At 38.1% G+C, this 28,000-nt stretch overlaps 1 protein-coding gene across 6 annotated transcripts; it reads left to right on the forward strand.

Moving 5' to 3' along the window:
• The first annotated feature begins 65 nt into the window (after window positions 1-65).
• On the forward strand, window positions 66-28,000 carry LOC129242495 (serine-aspartate repeat-containing protein F). 6 transcript variants are annotated; one of them, XM_054879208.1, is made up of 8 exons: window positions 66-131; window positions 642-893; window positions 9,968-10,081; window positions 16,300-17,993; window positions 18,120-18,441; window positions 20,028-20,200; window positions 25,517-25,972; window positions 26,211-28,000. In XM_054879208.1, the coding sequence occupies exons 2-8, from the start codon at window positions 833-835 to the stop codon at window positions 26,634-26,636; spliced, it is 3,246 nt and encodes a 1,081-aa protein (XP_054735183.1). In that variant the 5' UTR covers window positions 66-131; window positions 642-832; the 3' UTR covers window positions 26,637-28,000. The 6 variants fall into 6 exon arrangements, with proteins under 6 accessions (XP_054735183.1, XP_054735166.1, XP_054735174.1 ...); XM_054879191.1 differs by having other exon boundaries at window positions 73-137; XM_054879199.1 differs by having other exon boundaries at window positions 87-131; window positions 615-893.

Consider the following 28,000-nt stretch of genomic DNA (forward strand, 5'->3'; position numbering starts at 1 on the left):
GTGAAAAATTATTTGGACTTTCGATATGAAAATATCAAAAATTTTCGCGGTCACAAGGTAAAAGTGTGAGATCTCATTGCTATGTTACGAATTGGTTTTAGACCGGGAGAGATCGACCGACTCGTATACTCGTACTCGTATTAAAATATATATTTTTCTGAAATAAGATTTTTTTGTAACAAATTTCATACTTATATATATTATATATATATATCTATATTAAATATTTTTGGTGCATATTTTTAACTTTACGATACGCGAAAAAAATTATTAAAAAAAAAGCATTTAAATACACATAAAACAAACAAATAGAATTAATTAGTTGGCATTCGTTGAAAGGGACACAAAGGATTACCCAAGCAACGGATGTCCTGCTAAGAGGAAAACACAGAAAATTCAATAAAAATTAAAAATAAAATATTCAAGTGTCACTCGGGCGCAGAAATATTTTTACGAAACGAATTTTTTAAACGAATACTAGCGAACGACCTGACACGGCAACGGATGAACGATTTTTAAATTTGTGCTTTGTGTGCTAAATTTTATCCAGTTTTTTTTTTTTGGTTTTTGTCTTTGTAATTTTTAAAAGCTCAGCAGTTATTAATGAATTACAGTTTGGTCCAATGAATTTTTTATTGCAGTGCATTTCACGACGAAATATAAATTAAAGTTTTATATTGATGCAGAATACGAGGGCGCAGTACATAATAATTTTTTCAACATAACAAATTTGAATAGTAAAAAAATCTAAATTTATGAAGTGGCTTAAGTACTAACGAAATTCACAACACCTGGAGAGGAATATTGAACAAAAAGGAATTTTCGGTTTATCATGGGGCGGTTTACATTTTTGGTCCTTATCGGACTAATCCTGTCGGCCGTCTCATTTAATGGTAGGTGATTGGCCTCAAACATATTTTAAATTGCTCGCATGTGGTTATAATTGTTGTTGCATATACAAAAGACATTAAGGACTCTTCTAATAAAAATATTATTGACGCAAAAGGAATTTTCGTGCTGAGTTAAAAATAAAAATATTTTCTCACATCGAAAGTGTAGTGAAAATTTTACGAAATATCGCAAAAGTCCAACAGAAAAAATTATATAATATTTTATATAGGCAAAGGCCAACACACAAGATTTTGTCGCTGTCGCTGAAATTGAACGCCTTTAACTCGCAATACCCTAGCTAAAAGCAACAGCAACAGCAAAAACAATAACAACAATGAAATTGGCCGTGTACGTTGTGCTGCTAACCGCCGAAACAGCGTCGCCCTCGTCCATCAACGCTGCCGTTACCACCGTCAGCGCGTATAAAACGAAGGCTGAGCACCAACAAAAACAAAGAATAAACAGCAAAAATAGCAATTATAATAACATAAGACCAACAACAACGCCGAGTGAAAGTAGTCGTCGCGATTTATTATGCAATTTTTTTAAATTATTTTTGCTAGTGTTGCTGTTGTTTTGAAAATTAGTTGAAAATATAATATTTTAAAAATATTTTCGGTGTTCGGGCTTCTGTGTCGCGATTCGCGCTCGCATTCAACTCTGCTGTTCGTGTGCTTCGTTGGGTGATGTGCTCGCGGTTTCTGAGTGTACTCATATCTGTCGACTGTTTCGAGTGTGACTGAGGGATATACTACCGTAAAGGCTGCTACTTGTCGAGTTGAGTTACTCACATTCACAAAGCCACACAGCCATACGTACATATGTATGTATGTATTTGGTGAAAAGCCTACAGCAAAAAGCGGCGGCGTGTAGCGAAAGATAATTTTCGAAAACCCAACAGGAAGCTGAGATAATAACTCGCGTACATGTAAAATAACAGAAGATGAAATGTAAAGAGGGACCTTAAATGAAAAATAATAAATCAGCATAGCGACAGTGGTTGGCAGCGATGTGGGCCAGGCCAGCCTGCAGCAGAGCGATGCGTTTACAATGCAGAAGTCGTCGATAAAAGCTTCCAGCACACACCGTTCGTTTTTTGTAATCACTTCATTTTAGCTATGGAACTACTACTGTTCATTTTTGTTGTACACTTTCAAGTGTAACTACACAGCTAAGATACAGCAGCTAGTGGCAAACCTCCGAGTGCATTTCTGCTTCGAAAAGCTTCTTATAAAAATCATTTGCCCCCAGAGGCTGCATAAATCGGTAGGACACTCAACACAGATAGGATAGGCAGCTCGGGTAATTGAAGAAGTAAATTACATTGCGCACAAAAAATTGGGTACAAACAATTTGTTTTTCCTTTAACCTTTGTTTTTTCCTAACTCCTTTATTATCAACATTTTTCCGTTTTCTTTTTTATTGAATCAAAAACAATTAGAATAAAAAGAAAAGGTCATCATAAAAAGAGGAAGAGTGTCGCAACACGTTTTTGTAGATAAGTCTACATGCAGAATTGGCCGCTAGTTCTTTAGTCAAAACTTTAAAAGGGGGTAAGGTTACTCCTGAAAAAAATATACGATATATAAAATAAAAAAATAATTGGCGTGAACACTTCTGTTAGGTGTTTGGCCTAGCTCCTCCTGCTATTTGTGGTGTGCCTCCAGATGTTGTTCCACAAATGGAGAGACCGAAAGTTTAAGCCGACTCCGAATGGCAAATGAGGAGCTTTTTCATAGCAGAAATGCACTCGGAGATTCGCCATTTCCTGTCGAGGGGCAACCGCTATTAGAAGGAACCATTTATATCATTTGCTGTTTTATTCTCACATTGGGTTCCCGAATCTGTGCCGTACAAAATGGTACTCACACACAAACCCTTCTGGCTACAGTGGCCAATAATCATAATCATTAAGTCCGATTTCCTGCAAATTACCTAAAAAAGTTGCTTTTGTATCTTCTATAAATCCACTATTTGGTTAGTCGGTCATCTCAACCTCATAATTTTTATGAATTACTATTTAAACGAAAACAGTTTGACAAAGGAGAGGCAAATTTACATTTCCGACTATCTGAGAAATTATTTAAAAAACAACTTTTGGTCAACGTTTCTTCTGTTTGGATACATGTTAAACTATTTTCCTGCTATTCTTCTTGATCGACGCGATAACTCTTAAGCGATTTTGGCCGAGTTTAATAAAGCCACCAGTCATTTCTTTCTCGCGCTAATCGGCGCCAGTTGAAAACACAAAGTAAATCCAAGTCCTTCTCCACCTGATCTCGCAGAGAAGGCTTCCTCTTCCTCTGTTACTATCAGCCGGACCACATGCACTAGCCAACAGAATCGCTGGATCTTTATTCGCCGTCACCAAAATGCGAAAGTACACAAATCTTCCACAAAATCTTTCCCTCAAACACTGCAAGGGACGCCTCATCGGATATTGTCTTGGAATGATAAGAGCCTTATAAAGTGTTAGTTCTGTTCATCGAGAGTTTACTTTACTTCTCAATTGCTTACTTAGTCCAAAGTAGCACTTGTTGGCAAGAGAGATTCCCGTTGGACTTTAAGGCTAAGATTCATAATCGGTGTTAACTCCGGTTTCTAAAAACACAAAGCCTATTACTATTTGAAAATCATACCAGTCAACGTGGCGTGAGTGCCCGAGTGCACTGAATATTTATTTGATGACAGGCGGTACTTCGTCTTGCCCTAGTTCAAGGCCAGACCCATTCGATTTGCTTCTTTATCGAGTCTCTCTATAGTCAGTTGCAAAACACAGTGCGGATTTTTTCGTTTTAAAAATAGGGAAGGTAAATAACCAACTAAGTTGTATGGGTAGTAAGTTCTGATGTTTTTCTATATTACAAAACTCGCATCGTGACAAACATAAGCAGACATTAACCAACGAATTTTGCTGTTGAATAACTTGGTTACTAAATAAAACAAAAACAAAAAAGATCTTAAATTGTGAAAATCTATATTTTCAATTTTACGCGCTGCATTGCTTGTCTGTTTAAATATTGGAACTGTCTAGCTCACAAGTGTCAAATATGATTATGATTGACGTAGGACGGCTGACATTGCGTATAAGTAACTTTTAGTCTGAATACTATTAAGTTAAGCAGCAATTCAAATTTCGAACACCAAAATCCTCTTCTTAATTTAAAATGTGCTTGTGAATTACAGGCATGCTACGGTTTTATGTGCTAAGCCATATATTCTTCTTATTCTTGATTCCTGCGATAACCGCTTAAGAATTGCTTTACTAATTTGAAAAAACTAAAAGTATTGATATCTTCCCATATTTTCAATGTATGTGGTTTCGATCATAGTTCTGTCCACTGGTTTTTCAATCTGATTCTTCTTATTGAATTGAATAACTGAATTTCTGAGTATTTTTCAGTACCCACTCTCAGAGAGAATTTTTCTCTTTAAAAAGCACATAAACGCAAAACTTGCAAAACTTTAAGCCTCATTAAGCAAGTAGCAGCAGCAGGGTTCACAATTTTGATGTTCTTCTATTTATTTTAGTTTCTAAAACTTCTTTAGGCTACTCTGTTTATAGATTTTCACATTCTAGAGGCGAAAGGCAAAAACAAAATACATTTCTCGTGTTGTTGCTATCCGTGCAATGTGCTTTGGTCCACCCAAGAATGATAGAATACAAGATTTGGCTATCCGAAGCAAAATTGTGAGAGGCTGGTACGTCGTAGAGAGCTTAACAGCGGAATTGTGTCCGCTCATTTCACATTTATTGTTACGCTCTTCCAATCAGTTGTTGTTCAGTCATGAGAAGGGTTGCGCTGCTTTTCTCATATACATATAAGCAACATAGTCTCAGTTTGATAGCTGATATTTTACTGTTTTTGCGGTAGATAAACAAATTTTATGGTGCTCTCACTCACCAAAGTAAACGTACGCCCGTATCATCTGACACGATGAAAGAGCCATCTACGATACTATGGAACGGAACGTACCAGCAGTGCGCTCATCACAATCATTCCCACGCTCTTCCAATTAGTCGTAGGTATTGGTTTTGTTGGATTGCATTCAAATTTACTTCTTGCTCGGAGGTTTTAAAGTCAAGTCTATAACAAAAATGATAGAATTCATGATTGCACAGGCTGAAGTTTGAAAAGTAGCACAATTTTGTCGTGACGTGGTTGTAGTTAGATTAAGTGCGTGTGAGAACTAAGAAGAAAATGTTAAAATAGCAAAGATTAAAAAACAAAACAAAACAAAAACAACAGGAAAAATTTGGTTATTTGAGGTTAATGTGAACAAGGACGCTAGCAGAAAAAATAATAGAAAGAAAATAGAAAAGTTGTTAGTAAGTAAAAAATATAAAAAAGCTCTATAATTCCGTCCGCTCCACTGCTAATTAAGTCAAATTTCTCTGACGGCCGAGCAGCGATGTCTCAATTTGTGTAAGCTTCTTTGCTCGTATTTCGCCAAACATAAGACTAGACGGCACTCTCTACAAGCATTTTCCGCTGCTCATCTAAGATGTAAGTGGCCTGACATTTAAACACTGGTGATACAATTTCGCCCTTCCTGTGGATATAATTTCGGGTATTTCGTTTGGTCAGGCGGTAAGAGCTCCTTCCCATTCCACATATTGCCGTCCTTCAAAGAAAGTATGAAGACGAGAAGCAGCTGTGTCACCTTAACTCATTTGTGGTAATAAATTTCTCCACACATCTCGTTTTGATTGGTTTTTGATCTGGTGAAATTTTTTTGTGAGATTTGCTACAGAAATCGACTGAAATTTCTGCTTTATATATTTATATGTTCCTTGCTTTCTGTACGTCAATCTGGCTTTGCTACCTTTCGAGAAGTTTCAAATCGCTCGATCTCTTTTTCGTACGTTATTTTCAAACCTGATCCGTTTTCTATCACCAGTAATTGTATTCTTCGAACTTTCTTCTAAAGCTTTGCAGAAAAGATGTTCGGTTGGTGGTCGGTATTATTACAGAACTCAACCTAATCTAGGGTCGGCATATAACCACCATTGGAATCATTGAGGAGGTGATTTGACTGCCCTGCTTAGAGGAGGCGAATAGCACTGATCATTTTCCTACCCTACGAATTTTAGGCTCCGATGTCCTGAGAATAAGAAATATTCGTTCTCCCAAACTGGAGGATATTTTCAGATACCACTTGCTTGTGCTCAAATATCCCCCTCTGTAGTTTTCAGAGGGAAACTCGATTCAATAAATTTATCACTGCTAATGTATGTGCCACCCGCAAATCAAGTATTGGAAGGGGATACTTTCTTTTCTTATTGCTTAAAAACTCTTTTCTGATTTGATATATTCAGTTGGTTATCAGTAGTAAGGTCGTGTCATTTTTCTTAAATTTGGCTTGATTTCATTTGACTCGTTTTAGTGATTGCTCAACCGGCGCTATGTTTATCTTCAATACCAATATTTTCGGAAGTAAAAGAAGAGCACCCTTTTTCTACTCTTTCTATTGCAGAAACTAAATTATGTTCTTGAGTAGTCCTAGTAGCCTGTATTGTATTCATCTTTATTTTTGTTTAAGAAAGAAAAGCAGAATGTGACGAAAACGCTTAAAATTTCTAACATTTTTAATAGCCACGAAACGCCGCACATCTCTTAACGAGGCGGCTGAGTCCCTTCACATAAGATAACAAGAGTTCCTGGCCATTAAACTAGCGATACTTAGCACCAAATTGACTGATAAGTGCACAGCCAATGGCAGAATTTTACCCTTACAGACTTGTAAGCTATGAATATTGGCGTAACGAACTCCCTGCAGAATCGTCCGACAATTGGGGCCGGCTTTCAATGCTAAACGCATAGAATCTCTGCCAAGTCAAAATAAGCACAATCTTCGTACACTGATTTCAGTTATAATGAAGCACTGCCTAATAGGTAGGTAGGCCACTTTAGGTAGGCAATTTTTAATGCATTGAAGATTTCACTACTGTGGAAATCAGGAATTTTATAAAATTTTTGAAAAGTACACTTGGGTTTAAGGAAATATAAGGACAAGTTCACCCATGCGGCGTTATGAATCTGAGTGTGTCCCATAGAAGACAAGCGCTACAACATAACCTAACCTAACTTTTCGATATTTTTTATTTCTTTCATTTAATGACTGCATGATGACGAATGAGACCTAAGCCTGACAACAACTAAATGCGCGAGAGTACATTTGAAAAGTCCATGCAAAGTAGAAGAGATATCACTACCGGTGGGTATCGAGGTTATGTTTAGTTAGTAGCGCCGCTTCGACGAATATATAGCAAGATTCAGCCAGATCGGTATATTTCTTTGTGCTTGGTAGTCGATTGAATCGAATAAGTCGAGTGATTTTGATATTCCATTGCGACAACGCACCAGCTCATGACCCAGCAGTTGTCTTCGCAAAATTAATGCAGATAGGTTTTCAGGGATATTTTTCAATAATTCAAACAAGAACAGCGTTGGACCAAGTGTATAAGCCTAAAGGAAATGCTTCTCGGCTTTATGAGTCTGTTCTTATCACCTCACTCCATATCACACAGCTAAAATGGGATTGGTCCAGAACGACGTGTGCAACTTATGCGAAGAAGAAAGCGGTACTTTAGAACACCTCCTTTGCCACTGTCCTGCTTTAACCAGAACTCGTTACAACTGTCTGTGATCGGTACACTTTTCACCTTGGAAAAAAAGTTGAAACTGTTATTAAAACTCGACAAGACAACTAACGAACTATGTTTAACGCGACTCCGACAACAACGGTAACACTGCGGACCCTTGTGGTCTATGTGAGCTCTCTTCAGATCAGCCAGTTATACCTAACCTAACTTAAAGGAAACTATGTAAATGAAGAAATGTAACCCAAACAATTAAATAATTTTTACTACACATTTTTTTTCCAAACAACCCTCGTATACCATTGGTATATTGGGTATGGGAATAAATTTCCGCCCTCGTAAACGAAGTGTCGCTGCTGACACTATTTTTGTGTTCGACCTAGTAATATACTGGTAATTTGCTGATATGAAGGTTTATATGTGAGGTCTCGATCGGAGTAGTTGACATTCGTTTGAAGCGTAAAGATCCCTTTTTATCACCATCACTGGCGATCGTTACCGACTACAGCTAATGCGTTTGAATCGAACTCTCAAAAACAAGCGGCCGGAATGGGAGGGTAAACATGACAAACTGTTGCAAACTGATTTTGCTGTATGACAACGCCAGGTCACACGTTGCTAAATCGGTCCATAAAAATTTAGAGGGACTCAATTGGGAAATCTTGCCCCACCCGCCGTATCCCCCAGACACTGCACCTGCGGTTACCATCTGTTCCGATCAATGCAGTCAGCCCTTATTGGAGAGCGGTTCACTTCTTACGAGAGCATCGCAAACTGCCTCAATAAATGGATCAAATCAAAAGAACTCGAATTTTTCGTCAGAGGAATCCGTATGTTGCCCGAAACATGGAATACAGTTGTAGCTTCCAGTGGCACATACATCACATAATGTCATATATTATTTAATTGTTTAAATAATTCGTAACTTTGGCTAAGAAAGAACGGAAACTTATTCCCATACCCAATATTTATACGCTATAATTTGCAAATGTACTGATGCAAGGTCATTTGCACTTATTTGTGAATTGTCCTATTATAATTTTCAATTTCTCGAAACTTAATGGTCGTTTCAATGTGGAAGTCTCAAGCCTCTCACTCCAATCTCATACTTGAAACAAATTAGAATTGTCTTTTCACACCATGGCAACCACTCCAACTCACCTACTTAATCCGCAAAAACTGAAAGTCCCATTGCATGATTTACTTTGTCCCCAAAAATTTTTCTTATTGACCTATGGCAAGCTGAAATTATTTTATTTTTAAAAGCAACAAAGAAAGTCCCATTAGCTTTAGCACGAAACAATTTTTCTCACATTTGTCCGCACCTCTCACATTTCGAAAGCAATGAACGAAAAGCTCATTTCGGGGCCTTTGGGGCGGAATAGCGGAACAGCGGGGCACGTGTATGATATTGTATGAAACGCCCACATGGGGTGTATGGAGGCCTTGACCGGACGATAAGTAACTGATGAATATAAATATTCCATATGCATACACATACACGCATACACACATACACACATATGTTTACGAGAGAGATGTGTTTATCATTTTGCCCCAATAAAATCAGTTTCTAATTGTAGAAGGAAGCTGTGAATTCATGAACTCATAAAACGATCATAAACATCAATTCATCTGATAATTTGCTAAGAACATTCACAGAGCAAATGTGTTTATCCCTTGGTGACCGTGAAAGTAGCGCTTTGATGCTGGATATGAGTGGGCGAGTATGAACAAAATGGAGGCGAGGCGAGGCGATGGCTTTGGCACCGCAGTGCCGAGTGGCGAACCAAAACTAAAAGCAAATTGAGATTAATGAAAAGTGTGCGACAGCGAAAATACATTTGAGGTGTGTGGAAAAGTATGAAGAATTAGAAAAAGCATATTCATATGTATGTATGTATGTACGTATCAGTACGGCTGCTTGGTGTGAATGTGTGTATGGCGGTGCGTTTGCGTGTGCGAGCATTGCGAAAAACATCTGGGCACTAAGCCAGCAATAGACTCAAAACGAAATGCTAAAACGAAAGAAAAAGGCCAAGGGAGAATTGCTGCAAGGCAGCAGTGCTACGGTGCTTCGGCCACGAGTGTAGAAATTTTTAAAAATACATTTCTTTATATTAATCGGTAATTAAATAAATTAATGTCAAGTTTGCGTAACAAAAACGCAGCACAGCGACAAGCAACAAGCAACAAGCGAAATGCGAAAAGCAACGCAAATGTCAACGAGGAAAATTTCAGCGCAACCAGCACAAACTGTAATAAAATAATATGCAACAACAACGATAACAATATTCAGCAAGCAAACACAAATTGCATTTGTTGGCGTTAATTAATGAATTGAACCAAATGCAGACAAAAACAAACAAGCAAACAAATGCATACAAAAATAAAAATGCAAGGCTAATTTTCAAATAAAAAAATGTATTAAATAATAATTTATGTTTTTTTAAATAATTTTTTAACTTTTAGGTGCGTTAGTCAGTGGCGATGACTCCAATGTTGGACCTAGCGAAGCCCAATGCCGTCCCTATATTGAAAAGGCGATAAACGAACTGAAAACAGGTGAACCAAGCGACGAAGTAGGTAAGTGCGATTATGCGTGCGCGTATGTGCGTGCATATGTATATATGTATGTATTTTTTTATGTGTTCTTAACCCTAGATGACATTTTTTTAATGCGAAGATGCGCCGGCGGTCCGATGACGCCTCTTTTAATTTGAAGTGCAGTGCTTCCGAAGTAAAATAAACTTGGTTTTTTAACCTTTAAATAAATACCTTTTTACATTTAGCTGTTATTTTTCAGCTTTTATATTAATTTTTTAGCTTAGAAATTAAATGAATAAATAAACCCTTTCTTCGGCCAGCTTAAACTTAAAAAAGCGCGTCATCCGTTCGATGTCGAAAAAGTGTCGTCTAGGGTTAAATTTACCCAGACCCAGTAGAATTTAGTAACATCTCTGTAGTATCCATGGAGTACTCCCTTGCTTCCTATATTTGTATGTACGCGGGGACTAACAAAAGTTCGGTAAATTGAATTGAAAAAAGGAAATATTTTTTTTTATTTTTTATCTTCTTTATTTTTTACCTTCTCCAAATAATCACCATTAATTTGTGTTTTGAGTAAAATTTAAAAAAAAATTCTAATAAATAAAAAAATACCAAATTAAAAAATTAATAAAAAATAAAATTATCGAACTTTTGTTAGTATGCCATTTTCTATGTATGGGGGAATAATGAAGAAATCCGTTTTAACTCTTAAAGGAATATTAAAAAATGAGTAAAAAAGAAATCCACGTTACCTCCAGATGGAGCAAGAATTATACCGCCCACATCCTAAACAAGTAATAAGCGACTACAAATTTCTAGTAATTTTAGTACCGATGGCTCTTCTCTTACTGACACAAAGCGCGCATGACGCCAGGCTCAGGCTATCGTTTTCTTAATGATGAAAAGCGGGTCCAATATATAAAAAGTGCTGCAATGGGCGTTATAACCTTGGCACAACAATCGAAATGGCTCAATAAGATCGTTGTTTGTTTTACAGGATTTTAAAGAAAGTTGGCTTTAAGTGCTTTGACATTCCAGAGGTAGGGTAAATTTTCGTCACAACGCGAACCTTAAAGCAGCTCAAATACCACCTTGATCAGTAAGGTAAACATCTCATAACGCCCAAAGGACTATTTCCTTATTTACCTCTGACTTAGAGTCTGACCTTCCGTCAAAACTTCGGGGCATGCAATAGCGTCGTAGTCCATAAAAACCGTGAGCATCACTTTCTGTTTTGACTGAAAACGACGTTTTTTTTTTATAGGTTCATATGGAACTCTCATTCAATTGTCTGATATCTGTATTGCGTGTTTTACTCATAAACCTACGTCTCGTCTCCAGTAATGATGGATGTTCAGCCTTGGAAATTAAGTCCTTGGCGATATCAACACGGTCCCTTTTTCGCATGACATACCCGAATCATTAACTGCAATGTCCTGAACGGATCCATAAGCAATGTTGAAGTCTTCTGCCAGCTATCTGATGCTTAATATGCGGTTATTGATTACTTTTTTGATGTTTTCATCTGTTTCCGATGTCGACGCCCTGCCGTCTTCCAATCTCTTCAGTCACCCAGCGTCCATGCCACTCGTAAACGGCTCTTTTCTTTAGAGTATCATTACCGAAAGAGTTTGCCAACATTTCTAAAATTTGTACACCGTTGTTGTTTACTCGTTGTTGCAAATTCAAATGCCTTTTTAAAACTTAAAAAAAATCGAAAACACGTGCAGAGGTAGATTTACTCAAGACGGTGTACATTTTACAAATGTCAAGCAATGGCTATGAAATGCCTATTTCGGAGGATGTTAATCACAGATGTGGCTATCTAGCAAAAAAAAAAACAGACCTAAAATTAGTTGGTCTGCCCAACTGGATCTTATACCGCGAACTTTTTGATCAAGGTGGTATAAATAAGCTAAGAGTAGCATTTTTCTATGATTGGCAATCGGTCTTCCGAGATGCGCTTTAGACAACTATTGTAAGGAGAAGATCACATAGCGAATCTCATTGAAAATCTCTTAAAGTAAAAATAAAAAAAAACTTTTGAATCACTGTTTTTACTGTTCAAAGACTACTGCCTTAATTGTATTTGTTAAATCAACCAATCTAAGCTTTCGATATACGATTTTTGCAATGAAACAGGGCTATTTGTTTGTACAAAGCTAGCTGGCTGAAGCATTTTTCGTAGGTTTCAAAAGTATTGTCATCTTTCAAAGCAACTGAGAAAAATTGTTTTTTTATCACCAAATGAAAAATATTTAATATTTAATGCGATCCCCTTTCCTGTTCCAAAATGAGAAATAATAGAGTATAAAACCAAAAAACTCCGTTTATTGATTTAAACTCCCGTCTAAACAACCGTTCTTTTATTATTCATTTTGTAAGATCTCTCCTTTGTTCCGTAACGAGTAATAGTGAAGGGGCGATCCTGCTTTAGAGGCTTAAAAAAATCGATTTTTTCGTGGATTTTTTTGGGAAGGAAAGAAATATTCGATTGAAACGAAACTTTCAGGTTTTATTCTTATATATTTCAACAGTCCTCTCAAATTTTTTTATTAAAATATATGTCATATTATGCCTGGTACAAGCATTTTCCCGAGGCGCCTCGAGTGTGCATGTGTCGTGCGGCGGGAAAGATGCAGGTCGCAATTTCCATCTGAAACCAAAAACCCAAAAAATTTTTTATTTTAGTATAGTATAGCTAGTTAAACCAAGAAAATTAAACAAAAAGTGAGAAATTCAACAATTTTTCGCTAATTAAAAAAAGAAATCAATTTTTTGGAAAAACAAATTCAATTTAGATTGTTTAAAAAGTGGGTTAACCATAACTTTCTTAAGGTTTTTTAGGTTCAACTAGAAATGAATTTAAGTCCGAGTACAATCACTGCTATCTCGTTTCGATAGGACGTTTAACTTTTTCCCTATCTTTCCCGCCAATTAGGAAAAATCGTAAAAATAAAAAACCGAGAAATCGCACTTCGAGCGATCCAGCCACTCGTATACCTGCTCGACATTTGCTCACAATTTCTTCTGTAACTCCGAAAATATTTTGAATTTGCTTCTGAAATTTTGAGGACACATTCTTGGATAGTTTGGGTAGACATTTATGCAAAAAAAAAAAAATCGATTTTTTGAAGCCTTTAAAGCAGGCTCTCCCCTAAAATCATGTCTAAACAAGCACTCTCTTATTTTCCATTTTGTAAAATCTCTCCTTTGTTCCGTAACGAGTAATAAGTGAGTAGAAAACCAACAAATTTGCCCCGCAATCATGTCAAAGGGAGTTGTAGGTATATATTTGTTTGTATTACTCGCATTTGGAGATCTCACTTCCGGTTCTACAGGGTAAGTCTCCATGAATTGTCGCTCAATATTGACACTGTGACAACAACTATTGACGCATAGAAATGTGAGAAGAGCAGCGCACTATACTTGAGCGTGCAACATACAAACATACATATATGCATAAGTACATAAATACAAAATATATTATATATGTATGTATATGAAACTCGTGTCCGGTGAGACTCAAATGACCCTCAGAAATTCTGTGAATATGCATTCATTTCTCATTCATTTTGGCCTCCATGCAAGATTTTACATTCACAAATATTAGTATTTGACTTTTTCCATTTCCATTTTAAACTAATGCGAGCACCTGTTTTTGTACCCTCTCCTTTTTGGCATTCAACCAAAAGTACACTTAAGCTCCTCAGTAATACGTTTAAAAATACATAAAAAATACAAATTACCATAATTTTCGTTTGCATGTACGTAAGTACTTTTGTCTGTTCATATATGTATATATGTACATGTGTATGTATGTTTGTTTGTGTATTAAATGTACTCATACGACCCAAGCGACTAAGTTACTTTTCATTTTCCGATTTGCTATTTCGTGGCCATAAAACTTGTCAAATATGTCATGTATTGGGTAATAATTTAGGATAACTAAGTGAAAAGTTTTAACTTTTCAACTTTTCATGTGAAAAGTGCGTGCCAACGCAAATCAACAATCACAATGAAGGCTTCAAGGCGCCGAATCTTTAATTGTCAGCCATTCATTCGAAACTTTGTCAAAATGTTGGGTGGTTCCACACCGTACATCCAAATGCCAAAAGCCATAAAGGTGGCAAAAACCAATTTTGTTGATGGGGTTGGTATACGCCATTAATCGAGTGCCATATGTGGATATGGGTAGGTAAAGGGTCAGCCTCACTTCTTACATTACGCACGCTTTATCACACCGGTAAAAACATTAACAATATTTTCACAACCACTTGTTAAATTAAAGAACCGAAACGTAAGAAAAACAAGCAAATTAAAGTTAATTTTTTTTATTCCATATAATCTCGCTCAACTTCAATGTACCTATTTCAATGATCTTCCAATAATTTTATTGCATTACTGTAATGATTTTCCACATACTCTACAAAATACTATTTGACAGCTTTTTGTTGAATTATTCACGCATGCGACACTGTTTTACCGAGCCACTTTTCCATATGTAACTCTGATGTAAAATGCGCAGTACTCATACAGCTGAGATGCTAGTCAGTTATCAGGTAAAAGTCAGGCCTGTCCTAGTTTCCGAACTAGGAAAGTGATTGTTCTCAGTTAGTTGAGAAAATAAGGAGACTCAAAGGGCAATATAAAGTTATGAAAAGTTTATCGGCTCGATTACTAAGAATTATTTACTATGGAAAGAATTATTGTATAGATATTCAAACCATAAAAAATTATCAAGTTTGCCCCACTTGCATCTGTTCAATGAGAGCAGATACCTGGCTAGATCCTCTGATAGCCGAGATTTACAACTGATGCTGGTTTCGATACCCGTAGAAGTGAGCTATGACTGGTTATGAACCCAAAAGAACATACTCCCTAAGTAGCTGTAACTAACTCTTCACGATGATTGCAGGAAAAGTAATGAGCTGGGTACAAGAGAAGCCCTGGAGCATTTGTCCGGCTCTCTCGAAAACTAGACTATGCTACCTGGGAGCTCTCAGTCTTGAAAGACTAGAATCTATCCTTGAACTGGAGCTTGAGCGGCTCCTATAATTCGCGAACAGAAAGCGCATCTTGAGTGATGCATATTTGCGCTAAAAAAAACAAGGGCTCTGATTTGGTATCGCTGTGAACCAAAATGGTCTCTGCGTGGCTTCAGCTAGCCAGTATAACCTATCCTAAGCTAAGAAGTCATAATGGCACTTAGTTAATATGCGATGCCAAACAAATACAAGCCTGCCTTGCTCTCGCTTCAAGCATGTAAACTGCTGCCTATTAACACCTTCCCTATCGCACTCAAGTAGTTTATGGCTTTAAGAATTACTTTTGTATATCTCGCTTTGGAGCACCGTTTGGAAAAAGAGGTCTTTCATCCTCACCTTAGGCATATATGACAAATTTCGACCAGTTATTTAAGATCTTACAAAACCCACTTACGCCCATTACCGTCAGAGGTCTATCCAGCAGATATTCCATGCTAGAAATATATTAAATGTCTATTTTACAAGACAGAAAAGGCATTGCTGAAAATGAATCTAAACATACAAAGATAGATTCGTAATATAGAATTTCGTAAGGCGCAGATTTTCTCGATGTCCCCTTAGAAGGCTGAGTAGAAAATAACTTTTCGTTCATTTGATGTGGTATGTCCATGGAATCATGCACCTACCAAATCGTAGCCACGCTCAAACTTCTGCGGCCTTAGGGAATACCTATGAATAGGCTTTCTTAGAAACCTCTTAACCGCAAAAAAGCTTGAACAGAAGGCAACTCAAATCCGAGACGAAAGGCCGACGTAAATCCGCGAAGGGATGAAATTTACCATCAATTAGTTAAACGGAGGCCAAACAGTAGTCAAACGGCTTTGTGCGTGACTACCATTCGTTAGAGCTCAGGTTCAAAACCCACAGAGAGCATGAAACACCCAATGATAGAAACGTTTTTTTCTAATAGCAGTCGTCCCTCGGCAAGAAATGGCTAACATCCGAGTGTATTTCTGACATGAAAAAGCTCCTCATAAAAAACCATTTGCCGTTCGGAGTTCGCATAAAATTGTATATCCCTCCATTTGTGGAACGACATCAAGAAACTCTGCGAATTACCAACAGTGGATATACGCGCCACTTATTTATAAGATTTCACTGAAATGGTCGCATAAATAAAACAGTTACAGCCAGTATTGCTAAGAATATTCATAGAAGGAATGCCGTTATTAATGTATATTTTCTACTCAATTTCCATTCTACCAGAGGCAGGTGATATCCTTAGTACCGACACGATTTCTATCGAAGCCACAACGAACAATGAACACGATCAGCCTGACGACAACGGCACAGATTCTGGCGAAATGCAATCCGATCAACCGGCTGGCGACGAAAAAGAGACTGTCGAGGTAACCGATGCCGATTCTGATGAAGATGATGAGAAGCCAACCGATACTGATGGTGATGGTATACCGAATGAAGATGATACCGATATTGATGGTGATAATAAACCCAATGAACAAGATGAAGACATGGATGGGGATGGTCTTTTGAATGAAGAGGACGATGATATCGATGGTGATGTTATACCAAACGTTCGCGATCCCGATATGGACGGTGATGGTGTGTTGAATATTGATGATCGCGACATCGACGGTGATGGAGTACCAAATGTGATCGATCATGATCTTGACGGTGATGGTGTGCCGAATGTTGTCGATAAGGATATTGATGGCGATGGCGTCAGTAATGCCAACGATAATGATCTAGATGGTGATGGCATACCCAATGAAGAAGATGATGACATTGACGGTGATGGCATACCGAATGATCAGGACGATGATATCGATGGTGACGGCATACCCAACGATCAAGATAATGATATCGATGGTGATGGTATACCCAATAGCGAAGATGACGATATAGATGGCGATGGCATACCGAATGATCAAGACAATGATATTGATGGTGATGGCATACCGAATGACCAAGACAATGATATCGATGGCGATGGTATTCCCAATGAAAAAGATGATGATATCGATGGTGATGGTATACCAAATGATGAAGATAATGATATCGACGGTGATGGCATACCTAATGATGAGGATGACGACTTGGACGGTGATGGCGTACCAAACAAGGATGACGATGATATCGACGGCGATGGTGTATCCAACGAAGATGACACAGACATTGATGGCGATGGCGTACCAAATGAAAGTGACGAAGACATTGATGGTGATGGCATTAAAAATGAAAGCGACGACGATATTGATGGTGATGGCGTGGCCAATGAACAGGATAATGACATTGACGGCGATGGTGAGCCCAACGAGGCGGATAAAGACATTGACGGTGATGGCGTACTTAACAAGGACGATGTTGATATTGACGGTGATGGTATTCCCAATGAGCGAGATCACGATGTTGATGGAGATGGCATGCCCAATGACGAGGAACCCAAGAGTTTGGATATTGATGGCGATGGTATTCCCAATGATGATGATAGCGACATTGACGGTGACCTTAAGCCAAACGAGGTAGACGAAGATATGGACGGAGATGGCATACCGAACGTACACGACCGTGATGTCGATGGTGACGGCGTGCCCAACGTTCATGACGAAGATAGTCTGGAGGCAGAAGAGGCGGCGAAACGGCAAAAACGTGATGTTGGTGCAGAACCTGCCACCGTGGAAGCTGGCGAAGAGCAAGACGAAACCAGCAAGGAAAGAGCTGGCGATATTGATGGTGATGGTATACCAGATCATCAGGATACTGATAAAGATGGTGATGGCGTGCCGGATCATCAAGACGACGATATCGATGGTGATGGTATACCAAACGAACGTGACACAGACAGAGATGGCGATGGTATACCAAACGAGCACGATGACGATGATGGTGAAGACAGTGACAAGGAAGAAGATACCAAGCCCGAAGATGAGTTGTTGTGGGTAAGTGAGGAAAGTTATTTAAGATAATTGCAGGTAGCACGCCGAGAGCTTTTTAGTGAAGATGAAAATACTATTAAATCCAGTTGACTAATGTTATTTATACTATGTTTATTTTGTACTTTGTAGGAGGGCGTAATACCCGCCCATTTGCGCAATCGCGACCACATTACCGAGCTGCTGCAGCTGAACGACGAATTCAATGCACGCGAGAAGGCTGTGGACAATGTGGCCGAGATTATCTTGCGCGACATTAAGCGCATCTACGAGAGCGCCATTAAACCACTGGAGACCCTATACAAATATCGCGACTTGAGTAATCGCCACTTTAGTGATCCAGAAATTTTCTCAAAGCCTTTGGTATTGTTCATGGGCCCATGGTCGGGTGGCAAATCAACTATCATCAACTACCTAACCGGCAATGAATATACGCCCAACTCGCTGAGATCAGGTATGTAAACTCGTATGTTCACAAGCACAGATCAGCTTCAAAATACGTATATTTGTGAGTATATATTTGTTTTGCGCCGGGAACCGATATAGATTTTTTTTTTAACGAGGAGGAAGCATCGAAAGCCTCTCCCTCTCAGTGTGGGACTATAACTCGAACTTACGGTAGGACGGTAGGAGGCGTGTATGTACCGATCCCCTCCCGGTACTACTATTAAGTAATTCGTCGGGAGGCGGTTGAGTTTAAGGCTATATTTCAATTACTATTCTCAAGCAGTCCGCCAAAAGTTGCATGTACTTTAATCTTCCACAGTTTTGTCTATTTCACAAGGAAATCACCACAATTGGACCTGCCCACCGTACTTGCCTCACTTCAACTTAGAAGTCTGCTTCTTTTCAAGCGGCGGCCGCCGTAGCCGAATGGGTTGGTGCGTGACTACCATACGAAATTCACAGAGCGAACGTATGTAGGTTCGAATCTCGGTGAAACACCAAAATTAAGAAAAACATTTTTTTAATAGCAGTCGCCCCTAGGCTGGCAATGGCAAACCTCCGAGTGTATTTCTCCCATGAAAAAGCTCCTCATAAAAATATCTGGAGTCGGCTTGAAACTGTAGGTCCCTCCGTTTGTGGAACAACATCAAGACGCACGCCACAAATAAGAGGAGGAGCTCGGCCATAACCCCAAAAAGGGTGTACGCGCCAATTATATATATAATATATATATATGTATATATTGTCTGTTTAGCTGCCGCTAACCTGCGTGCTTTTAACGAAAATGAGAAGTTATTGAGGAGTTTGTGCTGATTACTTTTTGATGACGAAAATTAGTAGTTTAGAGCATAGTAGATATATTTTTCAGTTATAAGAAATTGCTATTGGTAAAAGAGAGATAGAATATCACACCGACAAGGGGAAACTATCAGAACTTTCCCATGGCTAGAACAAAAATGTGTAGTTGGATGAGGATAGTGATGATAATATGAGTGATTGTATGATAGTCAGCTATCTTGTAGGGTGCTGACGAAATCTTCTCCCAAGCACACTTCGACGTCATCATGACGTTGACTATGTTTTCTGGTATTATCGGGTGTTCTGATAATGCGGCTAAATCACGTCTGCTAGTCGCAAATCGTTGGCATACGATAAAGACATGCCTTGCGTCTTCCCCTCCATGGCATTCTGGGCATAAAGACGACTCACGCAGCCTGAAGCGTTGCAGGTACTTCTGTGTGTTAGCTGGAAGTTAAGCTCACCACAGCATAGGATTACCGTATAAAACGAAAACTCGAGCAATGAAACTCAGTACATATTTTACTCTTTGTCCAAGGTAGCTTGGTATTGAAAAGGAGCAAATTTGGGCAATAACCACGCCCATCCACCATATAATTCTCAATTTTCAATAAAAAAAACCGTCCGCCTGATGGTACAAGTTATAACTATCATTGTCTGTTGGCTTGTTTGATTCCAAAAAAACAGCCAGCCCAATTTAAAGGCTCCTAAAAAGTGCGCAGGTGTTTAGAAATTGATCCGGATCAAATTTACCCTTCCTTACTTATTCTTAAATAATTCATTATTTCTTTGCAGGCGCAGAACCATCACCAGCCTACTTCAACATCCTTACCTGGGGCAATGAGACGGAGGTACTGGATGGTACGCAACTTGCCGCTGACTACACATTTTCCGGCTTGCAGAAATTCGGTCAAGGCTTGGAAGATCGACTGAGAGGGCTGAAAATGCCGAACAAATTGTTAGAAAAGGTAAGTGGGGGAAAGGATGAAATTCAGAGAGGGGAAAATGGCACTAAACACGCAGTGTGTATAAAAATAAGTGCGACAGTGACGTTAATGTCAACGAAAATATATACATACATACGCATATATTAATAAGTTGCATTGTGACGACCTCGGAATGGTCTTAACTACCAATTTATTGGCAACAAAATTATATTAATAACGCAAATATTTTTAAAGAGTCAAAGATGCGAGCGTAATTTGTTTACGTTGTAACAGTGTCTGTTGAGAGAGCGAGAATGAGAGAGGGAGATATGCTACTTCTTTTTGTTTAATAAATATAAATATTTTTAGAATCATTTTCACAGTGAAAAATACAAGCTAAATTTAATGTAACGCCTATACACGCACATACATACATACATATATATATGTATGTATATTAATGTAAATGTCATTGCACGTCACGTTCAATGTGCATATACACATGTATCTATAGTATATAGGTGAACAAGTTGGTATGTATGTATGTACGTGGATATGTTAAATAATGAGGGACAGAACCGCCTACTGTTGTTGGCTCTACAGTCGCTCGGTGATTTTGCCTTGCTCAATTCACCCAGTTTATTCACAAAATGATGAGTGTAGGAAATTGTAGGAGAACATCTTTGAAAATCCGTTAATCTTTGAGTAATACATGCATATGTAAGTACATTAACTCATCACAAATTTCACTCGACCGGTCCGACCGACTCAAAACTCAACAACAGAGCGTAAAAACTCTAGCAGCTAACTAAAATTACTAAAAAATGTTGTGTCTCGCTCAAGGAGCATTCATACTTCTCTGAGGATGAGTCTGTATGCAGTTGCATGCATTTGCTCATACACCCATACATACGTTTGTATGTATGCCGTTTATAGACGTTGCAGCATGGGAGAAGTCTATTTTGAGAAAGTAAACAAATCAAATTAATTTACGCTGCACCTAACGCCAACGTCGCTTAGATAGATACACTTTCAAATATTTGGCATAAATAAATGCAAAAGTGCATTAACTTGACGACGCGGCCTGCATGTGATGAGATGCATAGATGATTTCGAAATTTCAAAGCTCTTGGCTAAATTTATTGCTTTTAGATGAATTCGATATTAAAGGAAATGAGCTCTAAATAAGCACGTCGTAGTAGAACTTTATTTACTCGGTCTCACTGTTTAAGTAAATAGCATTTGGTTCAGAATTTGTTTAAGATTAATGTCGAAATTCTAGAAGCTGTCACTGCGAATCTGCTGATCGCCGTTTAAATGTCGGTGAAAATACCTATTCATAAACCAACAAAATGTATGCAAAGGCATGCTAAATATTTATTATTAATGTGTATCTTCTACACAAATATTAATGTTAAAATATTTACGGTGGCTCAATAAAGAACTCGGAAACCCAAGTGCTATGGTTTTAAATAAAAAAATAAGTTTTAAAATGCAAATCTAATGCGTTTATGTGTCACATTTTTTTCGTTCTTCAAGCGTATTTTTCAAAACAACAAAAAACATAAACAAAATTCAACTCATTCGTACATAGAAAATACAAAATACAAATATAGGGTGATCAATCATGAGGTGCTTTTTTCAATAGTTAAAAAAAAAACAAAAATGTAAATTATGTTCAAAACCTTTATTTATCATTTGAAAGGACATTCTTTGACATTTACTTTTTGAATATGACTTCATTCAAATGTTGGCCGCAACTACGCATAAGGTGGTCCATTCTGAAGGTCCAATTTTCAATCACTCGTTCCAGCATTTCGACTGGTATGTCGTAATGTTGGCTTCCAGAGCTTCAATCGTAGCTGGTTTATCAGCATAGACCTTGGACTTCACGAATCCCCAAAGAAAAAAGTCCAAAGGTGTGATATCACAAGATCTTGGTGGCCAACTCACAGGTCCTAAACGTGAAATCAGCTGCTCTCCGAAATGACTTCTCAATAAAGTCATTCTTTCACGAGCTGTATGGCAAGTGGCTTGTCACAGAACGCTGATTTTCATAATACAGTTGAACAATTTGTAGACGTTGTTGCGGTGTGAGTCTTTCCATGATGAAATGCCAAACGCTGTTCAACAAATCCACGATGGCAGTTTGTTACAATTCGCGCGCGATCTGTAAAAAAACGCAAATGAAAAAAACTCCTCTTAATTGATCACCCTATACATAGCAAAATACATGACAAAAAAACTCGGACATTTATATAAAGTAGAGTGAATCAAATCATATTTAAGAAAAAAACAATATAATTAATATTTAGTCGGCAAGCCTTTATTCCTTCTCACAGCATTCAGTCTTCTCGGCATGGATTAGACCAGCTTCTTGCATGTTAAAGGGTCTATTTTCCCCCACTGTTCTTTAATAGCATCTTCTAGGTGTTTCTTGTTTCTAATAACCAGCTTTTTCAGTTGGTTTTCCAAATGAACCCACAGATGTTCAATTACATTGATTTCTGGAGATTGTGGAGGTGTTTCAAGTACTTTAGCGCAGTTGTACATAAGCCATAGACGGACACCAAGTGCCTTATGCTTGGGATCGTTGTCTTCATAGTACTGGAAATTGTCCTTAATTCCCAACTTTTCAGCACTTTGGACCAAATTTTCTTTCATAATTGTTAGGTATTGTTTGTGGTCCATATTGCCCTTAATGAGGCACAAATTTCCAGTACCAGCAGCGGCATACAAACTCATACCACCACCCCCATGTTTAACTGTCGGACGTAAGTTTTTTTCCAGCAACTCTTCATTAGGTCTTCTCCACACATGTGATTGTCCATCTGACCTAAATATGTTAAACTTGCTTTCATCTGCACATAAAAAGTGCTTCCAGAACTCGAAATTCATATCCCTATGATGCTTTGTCGGTTAATCTCGTTGATGAAAGGTTGTTTTCGTGCAACTCTTCCATTATAATTATTCGTATACGTATACTTTCGGGGTTGCAGTTAATATTAAGGTGTTGGGCGACTTCTATTGCGACCTTAGGAGCGCTCAAATTTGGATTTTTCTTAATTCCTTGCACTTTCCACCGTTCATCTGCATCCGAAAATGGTTTTGGTCGTCCCTATTTCTTTTTGTTTTCCATCCATTTTGTTTCTTTGAAACGTTTTATCACGTCGTATACAGTCGAACGGGATCTATCCACTATTTCTGCGATTTCCCGAATGGTTTTACCCTTTTCATGATGACTAATTTCTGACATCAATTGAACTTTGTCCACGCTGTCTACCCATGTTTATAATTTGAACTTTTAATCCATAAAACGACACTGAAATTTTATTTTAATTTATTACGGTTCTTTTCTTGCACTGTTCTTCCGAGAGCAAATTAATTGTGGCATTCTCCTTTTAAAGTGTCAAACAATCGCAATAATGCCAGATGTCCGACTTCTTTTTTGACGCCAATTTTGCGAATGCTGCATGTTAAATTTTTTAATACAAGGAGCTTATGGATTTGTAAATTATTATTACTATTTTAAAAATCTTATTTGGATACCCAATTGAAAAATGTAGAAATAAAAATATTTATTTTGCATTTCTTACAAAAGTTTTGAATTTGAAGCTGTTTGCCATGTGTGTCCGAGTTCTTTATTGAGTCACTGAATACGAGTGCAGACAGCAGTCACTAGTTGACATAATATCTATTAACAATTAAGGGTGAGGCGATATTGGGGTGCCTTTTATATGTCGGGATTAGAGAACAAAAACAGATTTTAATCATCGAAAATCACTTTATTGTTTTTCAAATATTCTCCATGAAGATCAATACACTTTTGCATGTGTTTGAACCAATTGTCGAAGCACTTTTGCCACTCTGAATGAGGTACCTCCAAAACATGCATTCTGAATGCCGCAACCGCTTCTTCAGGTGTCGAAAAACGTTGACCTCTTAGTTTGTTTTTTACGTACGGGAATAAAAAGAAGTCATTCGGTGCCAAGTCAGGACTATACGGCGGATGACCCATTAATTCGAAGTTTTGGGTGCTCAAAAATGCAGTTGATTGAGCCGATATGTGAGAGCTCGCATTGTCCTGGTGAAGAGCGATCCGTCTTTGGCGATTGGCGATTGGTTTTCCTAATTTCTTGGAAGACAACTGGCAAACAAATGGTTGTGTACCACTCAGAATTTACTGTTCTGCGTTGCAACAGGCGACCATTTGCTGGGAAGTGCTTCGTGCGCGAACAACTTTTGTTGGATTTGGCTCATCTTGAAACAGCCATACAGTCGACTGCTGTTTACTTTCGGGCTCATACGCGTAAATCCATGATTCATCACCTGTCACGATGTCATAAACGTGTTTCGAAGCCTCGCGATCGTATTTTTTGAGCATTTCCTTCGACCAATCGCCACGAGCCTTTTTTGAGCGATTGACAAATTGTGTGGGATCCAACGCGAACAAATTTTTTTGACAGTCAAATGTTTATGCAATATTGAATGTATGCTGGTCCCGCTAATGCCTAAGATTGTCTCAATCTCACGATAGGTCACATGACGATCTTGCAATATCAGTTCGCGCACAGCATCAATGGTTTTCGGAACAACAACTGATTTTGGACGACCTTCACGAAATTCGTCTTGGAGTGAACTATGACCACGATTGAATTCACCATACCATCGATAAACACTGGTCCTTGATGGAGCTTCATCGCCAAAAAATGAATTAAGTTCATCCATGCAATGTTGCTGAGTTAATCGACGTCGAAAGTTGTAAAAAATAATCGCACGAAAATGTTCACGATTTAATTCCATTTTTGGACCGAGATGAATCTTTTAAGTTACTGTAAACAACTCAAATAGCGCTGGTATTTCAAAACGTTCTGAGTACGTAAAAGCCAAAACATGTCAAACTTTGCGATACAGCTGTCAGTTGCCAGATTGCAACACCAGGGTTGCTAAATCCCGACATGTAAAAGGCACCCCTCGTATCCACCCACGAATACTGTACGAATACAGCAGTTTTGATAGAGTAAGGAAAAGATATTTTAAGATCCGATCTGGCCATTTTAGTCTCTAAAGCCTAGACAGCTAACACAAAAAGGAGCCCGAACGCATTCCTATTGAACCACCTCGTCCTCCGACAGGCGGACCTGAGGACAGGCAATACCTCATTATTTGTCCTCTAGCGCACGCTGAGCTGAAAGGAATAATGAATTTAGCCCCATGTAAAATCAATATTTTAGAAATATGAAATATATTCTATAAAGAATTTAACTTTACTATGCGAGTATTTAGGCCGTCTGCTGCTAGCTTTTTACACACTTTTTCCACAATCTTTTCATTGCATTGTAAAAATGATCGTTACAGGTCAACATCGTTGAGATTCCTGGCATTTTGGAGGTACGTAAACAGGTATCTCGTCTCTTCCCCTTCAATGACGCCTGCCAGTGGTTTATCGATCGTGCTGATATAATTTTCCTCGTCTACGACCCTGCCAAACTTGATGTTGGCCCCGAGACCGAGGCTATACTAGATCAACTTAAGGGACGTGAATATCAAACGCGCATCGTTTTGAACAAAGCCGACACCGTCAAGCCAGAGGAGCTTTTACGCGTACAGAGCGCTCTCATTTGGAACATCTCCCCATTGATGTCCTCAGCACAGCCACCGCTTGTGTATACAACATCATTGTGGTCGCATCCCTACCAAGAGGGAGCACCGGCACGTCTGCTCTTGGCGCAGGAACGCGCATTCCTGCGTGATTTACGCACCGCTGTCGACAAGAGGATTGAACATAAAATCGCTAGTGCGCGTCGTTTCGCTGTAAGTAGTAGTTGGCTAAGACAAAAATATTACTGGACCCAAGACATGCGCTCCTAAAAGTAGGCTTAGTTGTCATGAAAAGGAAATACTGTTTTCTCGAAGTATACTTTTGCGATTAATGTAAAATGATTATTTGACTCAAGATATGCCCTCCTAAAAGTATGCTAAGCATTAACGAAAACTAATATATAGTTTTGCCTTCATGTATTTCTCAATACTCATCACACCCTTCTTTTAGGTGCGCGTCCGCAATCACGCCAAAATGGTGGATTGCTATCTCAACACCTACTACAACCACAAGACCCTCTTCGGCAATAAGAAACGGATCGCTGACGAAATTATTAATCACCCTCAGAACTACCACATTTACGAGGGTCTATCGACGCTGACGAACATTTCACGGTACGATTTGCCAGATCCTGAAGTCTATCGTGACTTCTTCCGCCTTAATCCGCTGTACGAGTTCAAAAAGCTTTCAGAGACGTGCACCTACTTCCGCGGCTGTCCCATCACTAAATTAGATGTGGCGATCGCCTACGATTTACCCGAATTGGCTGGCAAGTACAAGAAAATGTCCGAAACAGCGTTGGCCAACATCGAGGGCAAAGGAGCTGACGCAACCGCACCAGGCGGAAAGGGAGTTGGCAAGAGCACCAAAAGTTGAGTTGCTTAACCTCAAAACAACGCAGTGAAATTTGTCCGAAAATGCTCTTAAAAAAGGAAGGAAAATCTAGAAGCACTGGACAAACGCGGAAAACACAAACAAGTAACAAAAACAAAAAACAGCTGCGTGCTTACGCAAACGAAATTGGTTTTCGGAACGAAATAGGAACGTTCAAATAAAAAAATTTAAATAAAATGAGTTGAAAATAAAAATTGCCGAAATTTTACAAAATTACAGACTAAGAGAGAGAGGCATTACATTAGATATAACATAAAAAAGTAAGAGAGAGAGAGTGAGCGACCTAACAGCGAAACAATCACATTTGCTGAAACTAGACAACTTAACGAGACAAACTAAAAAAAAGTAAAAATAAAAAACACTGTCAATCGAAATTCCTTAAATGCAAACAACCGTAGTGCAATGAACACCGAAAAAACATGTTTAGACAGAGACATTTTTAAGGAAAAGAGAGAGAGAGAGACACACACAATTAATTTGTAATTTTTGTAACGAGTGGGAGGGACAGAGACAAAAGCGATAATAAAAATAAAAAACAAACAACAAAATCTTCAAGACCCATTTGCATTTATGCATTGGGTTTAAATATGCATATAAGTATAGAGGGAGATGACTACACTACCACAAAACAAAATTAAACCGCTAGCACTAACACAAAATCTTCTAACCAAAAATCTTCTAACCAAATTCGAGCTAATAAAAATTCGAAAATTTAAATTTAACGAAACATTAATTTCCCACAAGCAAAAAGAAATTAAGACCTTTGCACAACCATTGCAGGCATTTATTTTTTTAATTAATTGTAAATTTGTTCTGTAATAATTGTCCTCGAACACGATTTTGTAAGTGTCCAAACAGTTGTTGTACCCCGCATATACCTATACCCCTGGCACCCCTGTGTAATAAATATTATATGTTTTCCGTTTTCTTCTGCTTCAAATGAGAGAACTTTATGATAAGTTTGCGTGTTGAAATAATAATAAAACAGTAATAAATTAAAAACTTAAATATAATATTAACTACTATCACTGCACTGCACCAAATGCATTGTGAATTTAGACCCTGTCATAGTTAATAAGTTTTCTTTTTTTTATTTGAATGAGAAAAAATTAGAAATTTTTACAAAAAAAAAAAATAAAAGAGTGAAACAAACAGTGAAGACGTTGCATGATTTTTATAAATACTCTTAAATCAACTCGTAAGCATTGCGTCGATGAATTATTGTGAAATGATTTTGCAAATTTATAGAAGCTGAGAAGCTGTGAGCTTACATTTAAATGTAATGTTGGACATAAGATAGACTCAGAATTGTAACAACAAATAAAAAACAACTTAGAAAACACCAA

The sequence above is a fragment of the Anastrepha obliqua genome, chromosome 1, assembly GCF_027943255.1.
Source record: "Anastrepha obliqua isolate idAnaObli1 chromosome 1, idAnaObli1_1.0, whole genome shotgun sequence".
Taxonomy (NCBI): Eukaryota; Metazoa; Arthropoda; class Insecta; order Diptera; family Tephritidae; genus Anastrepha; species Anastrepha obliqua.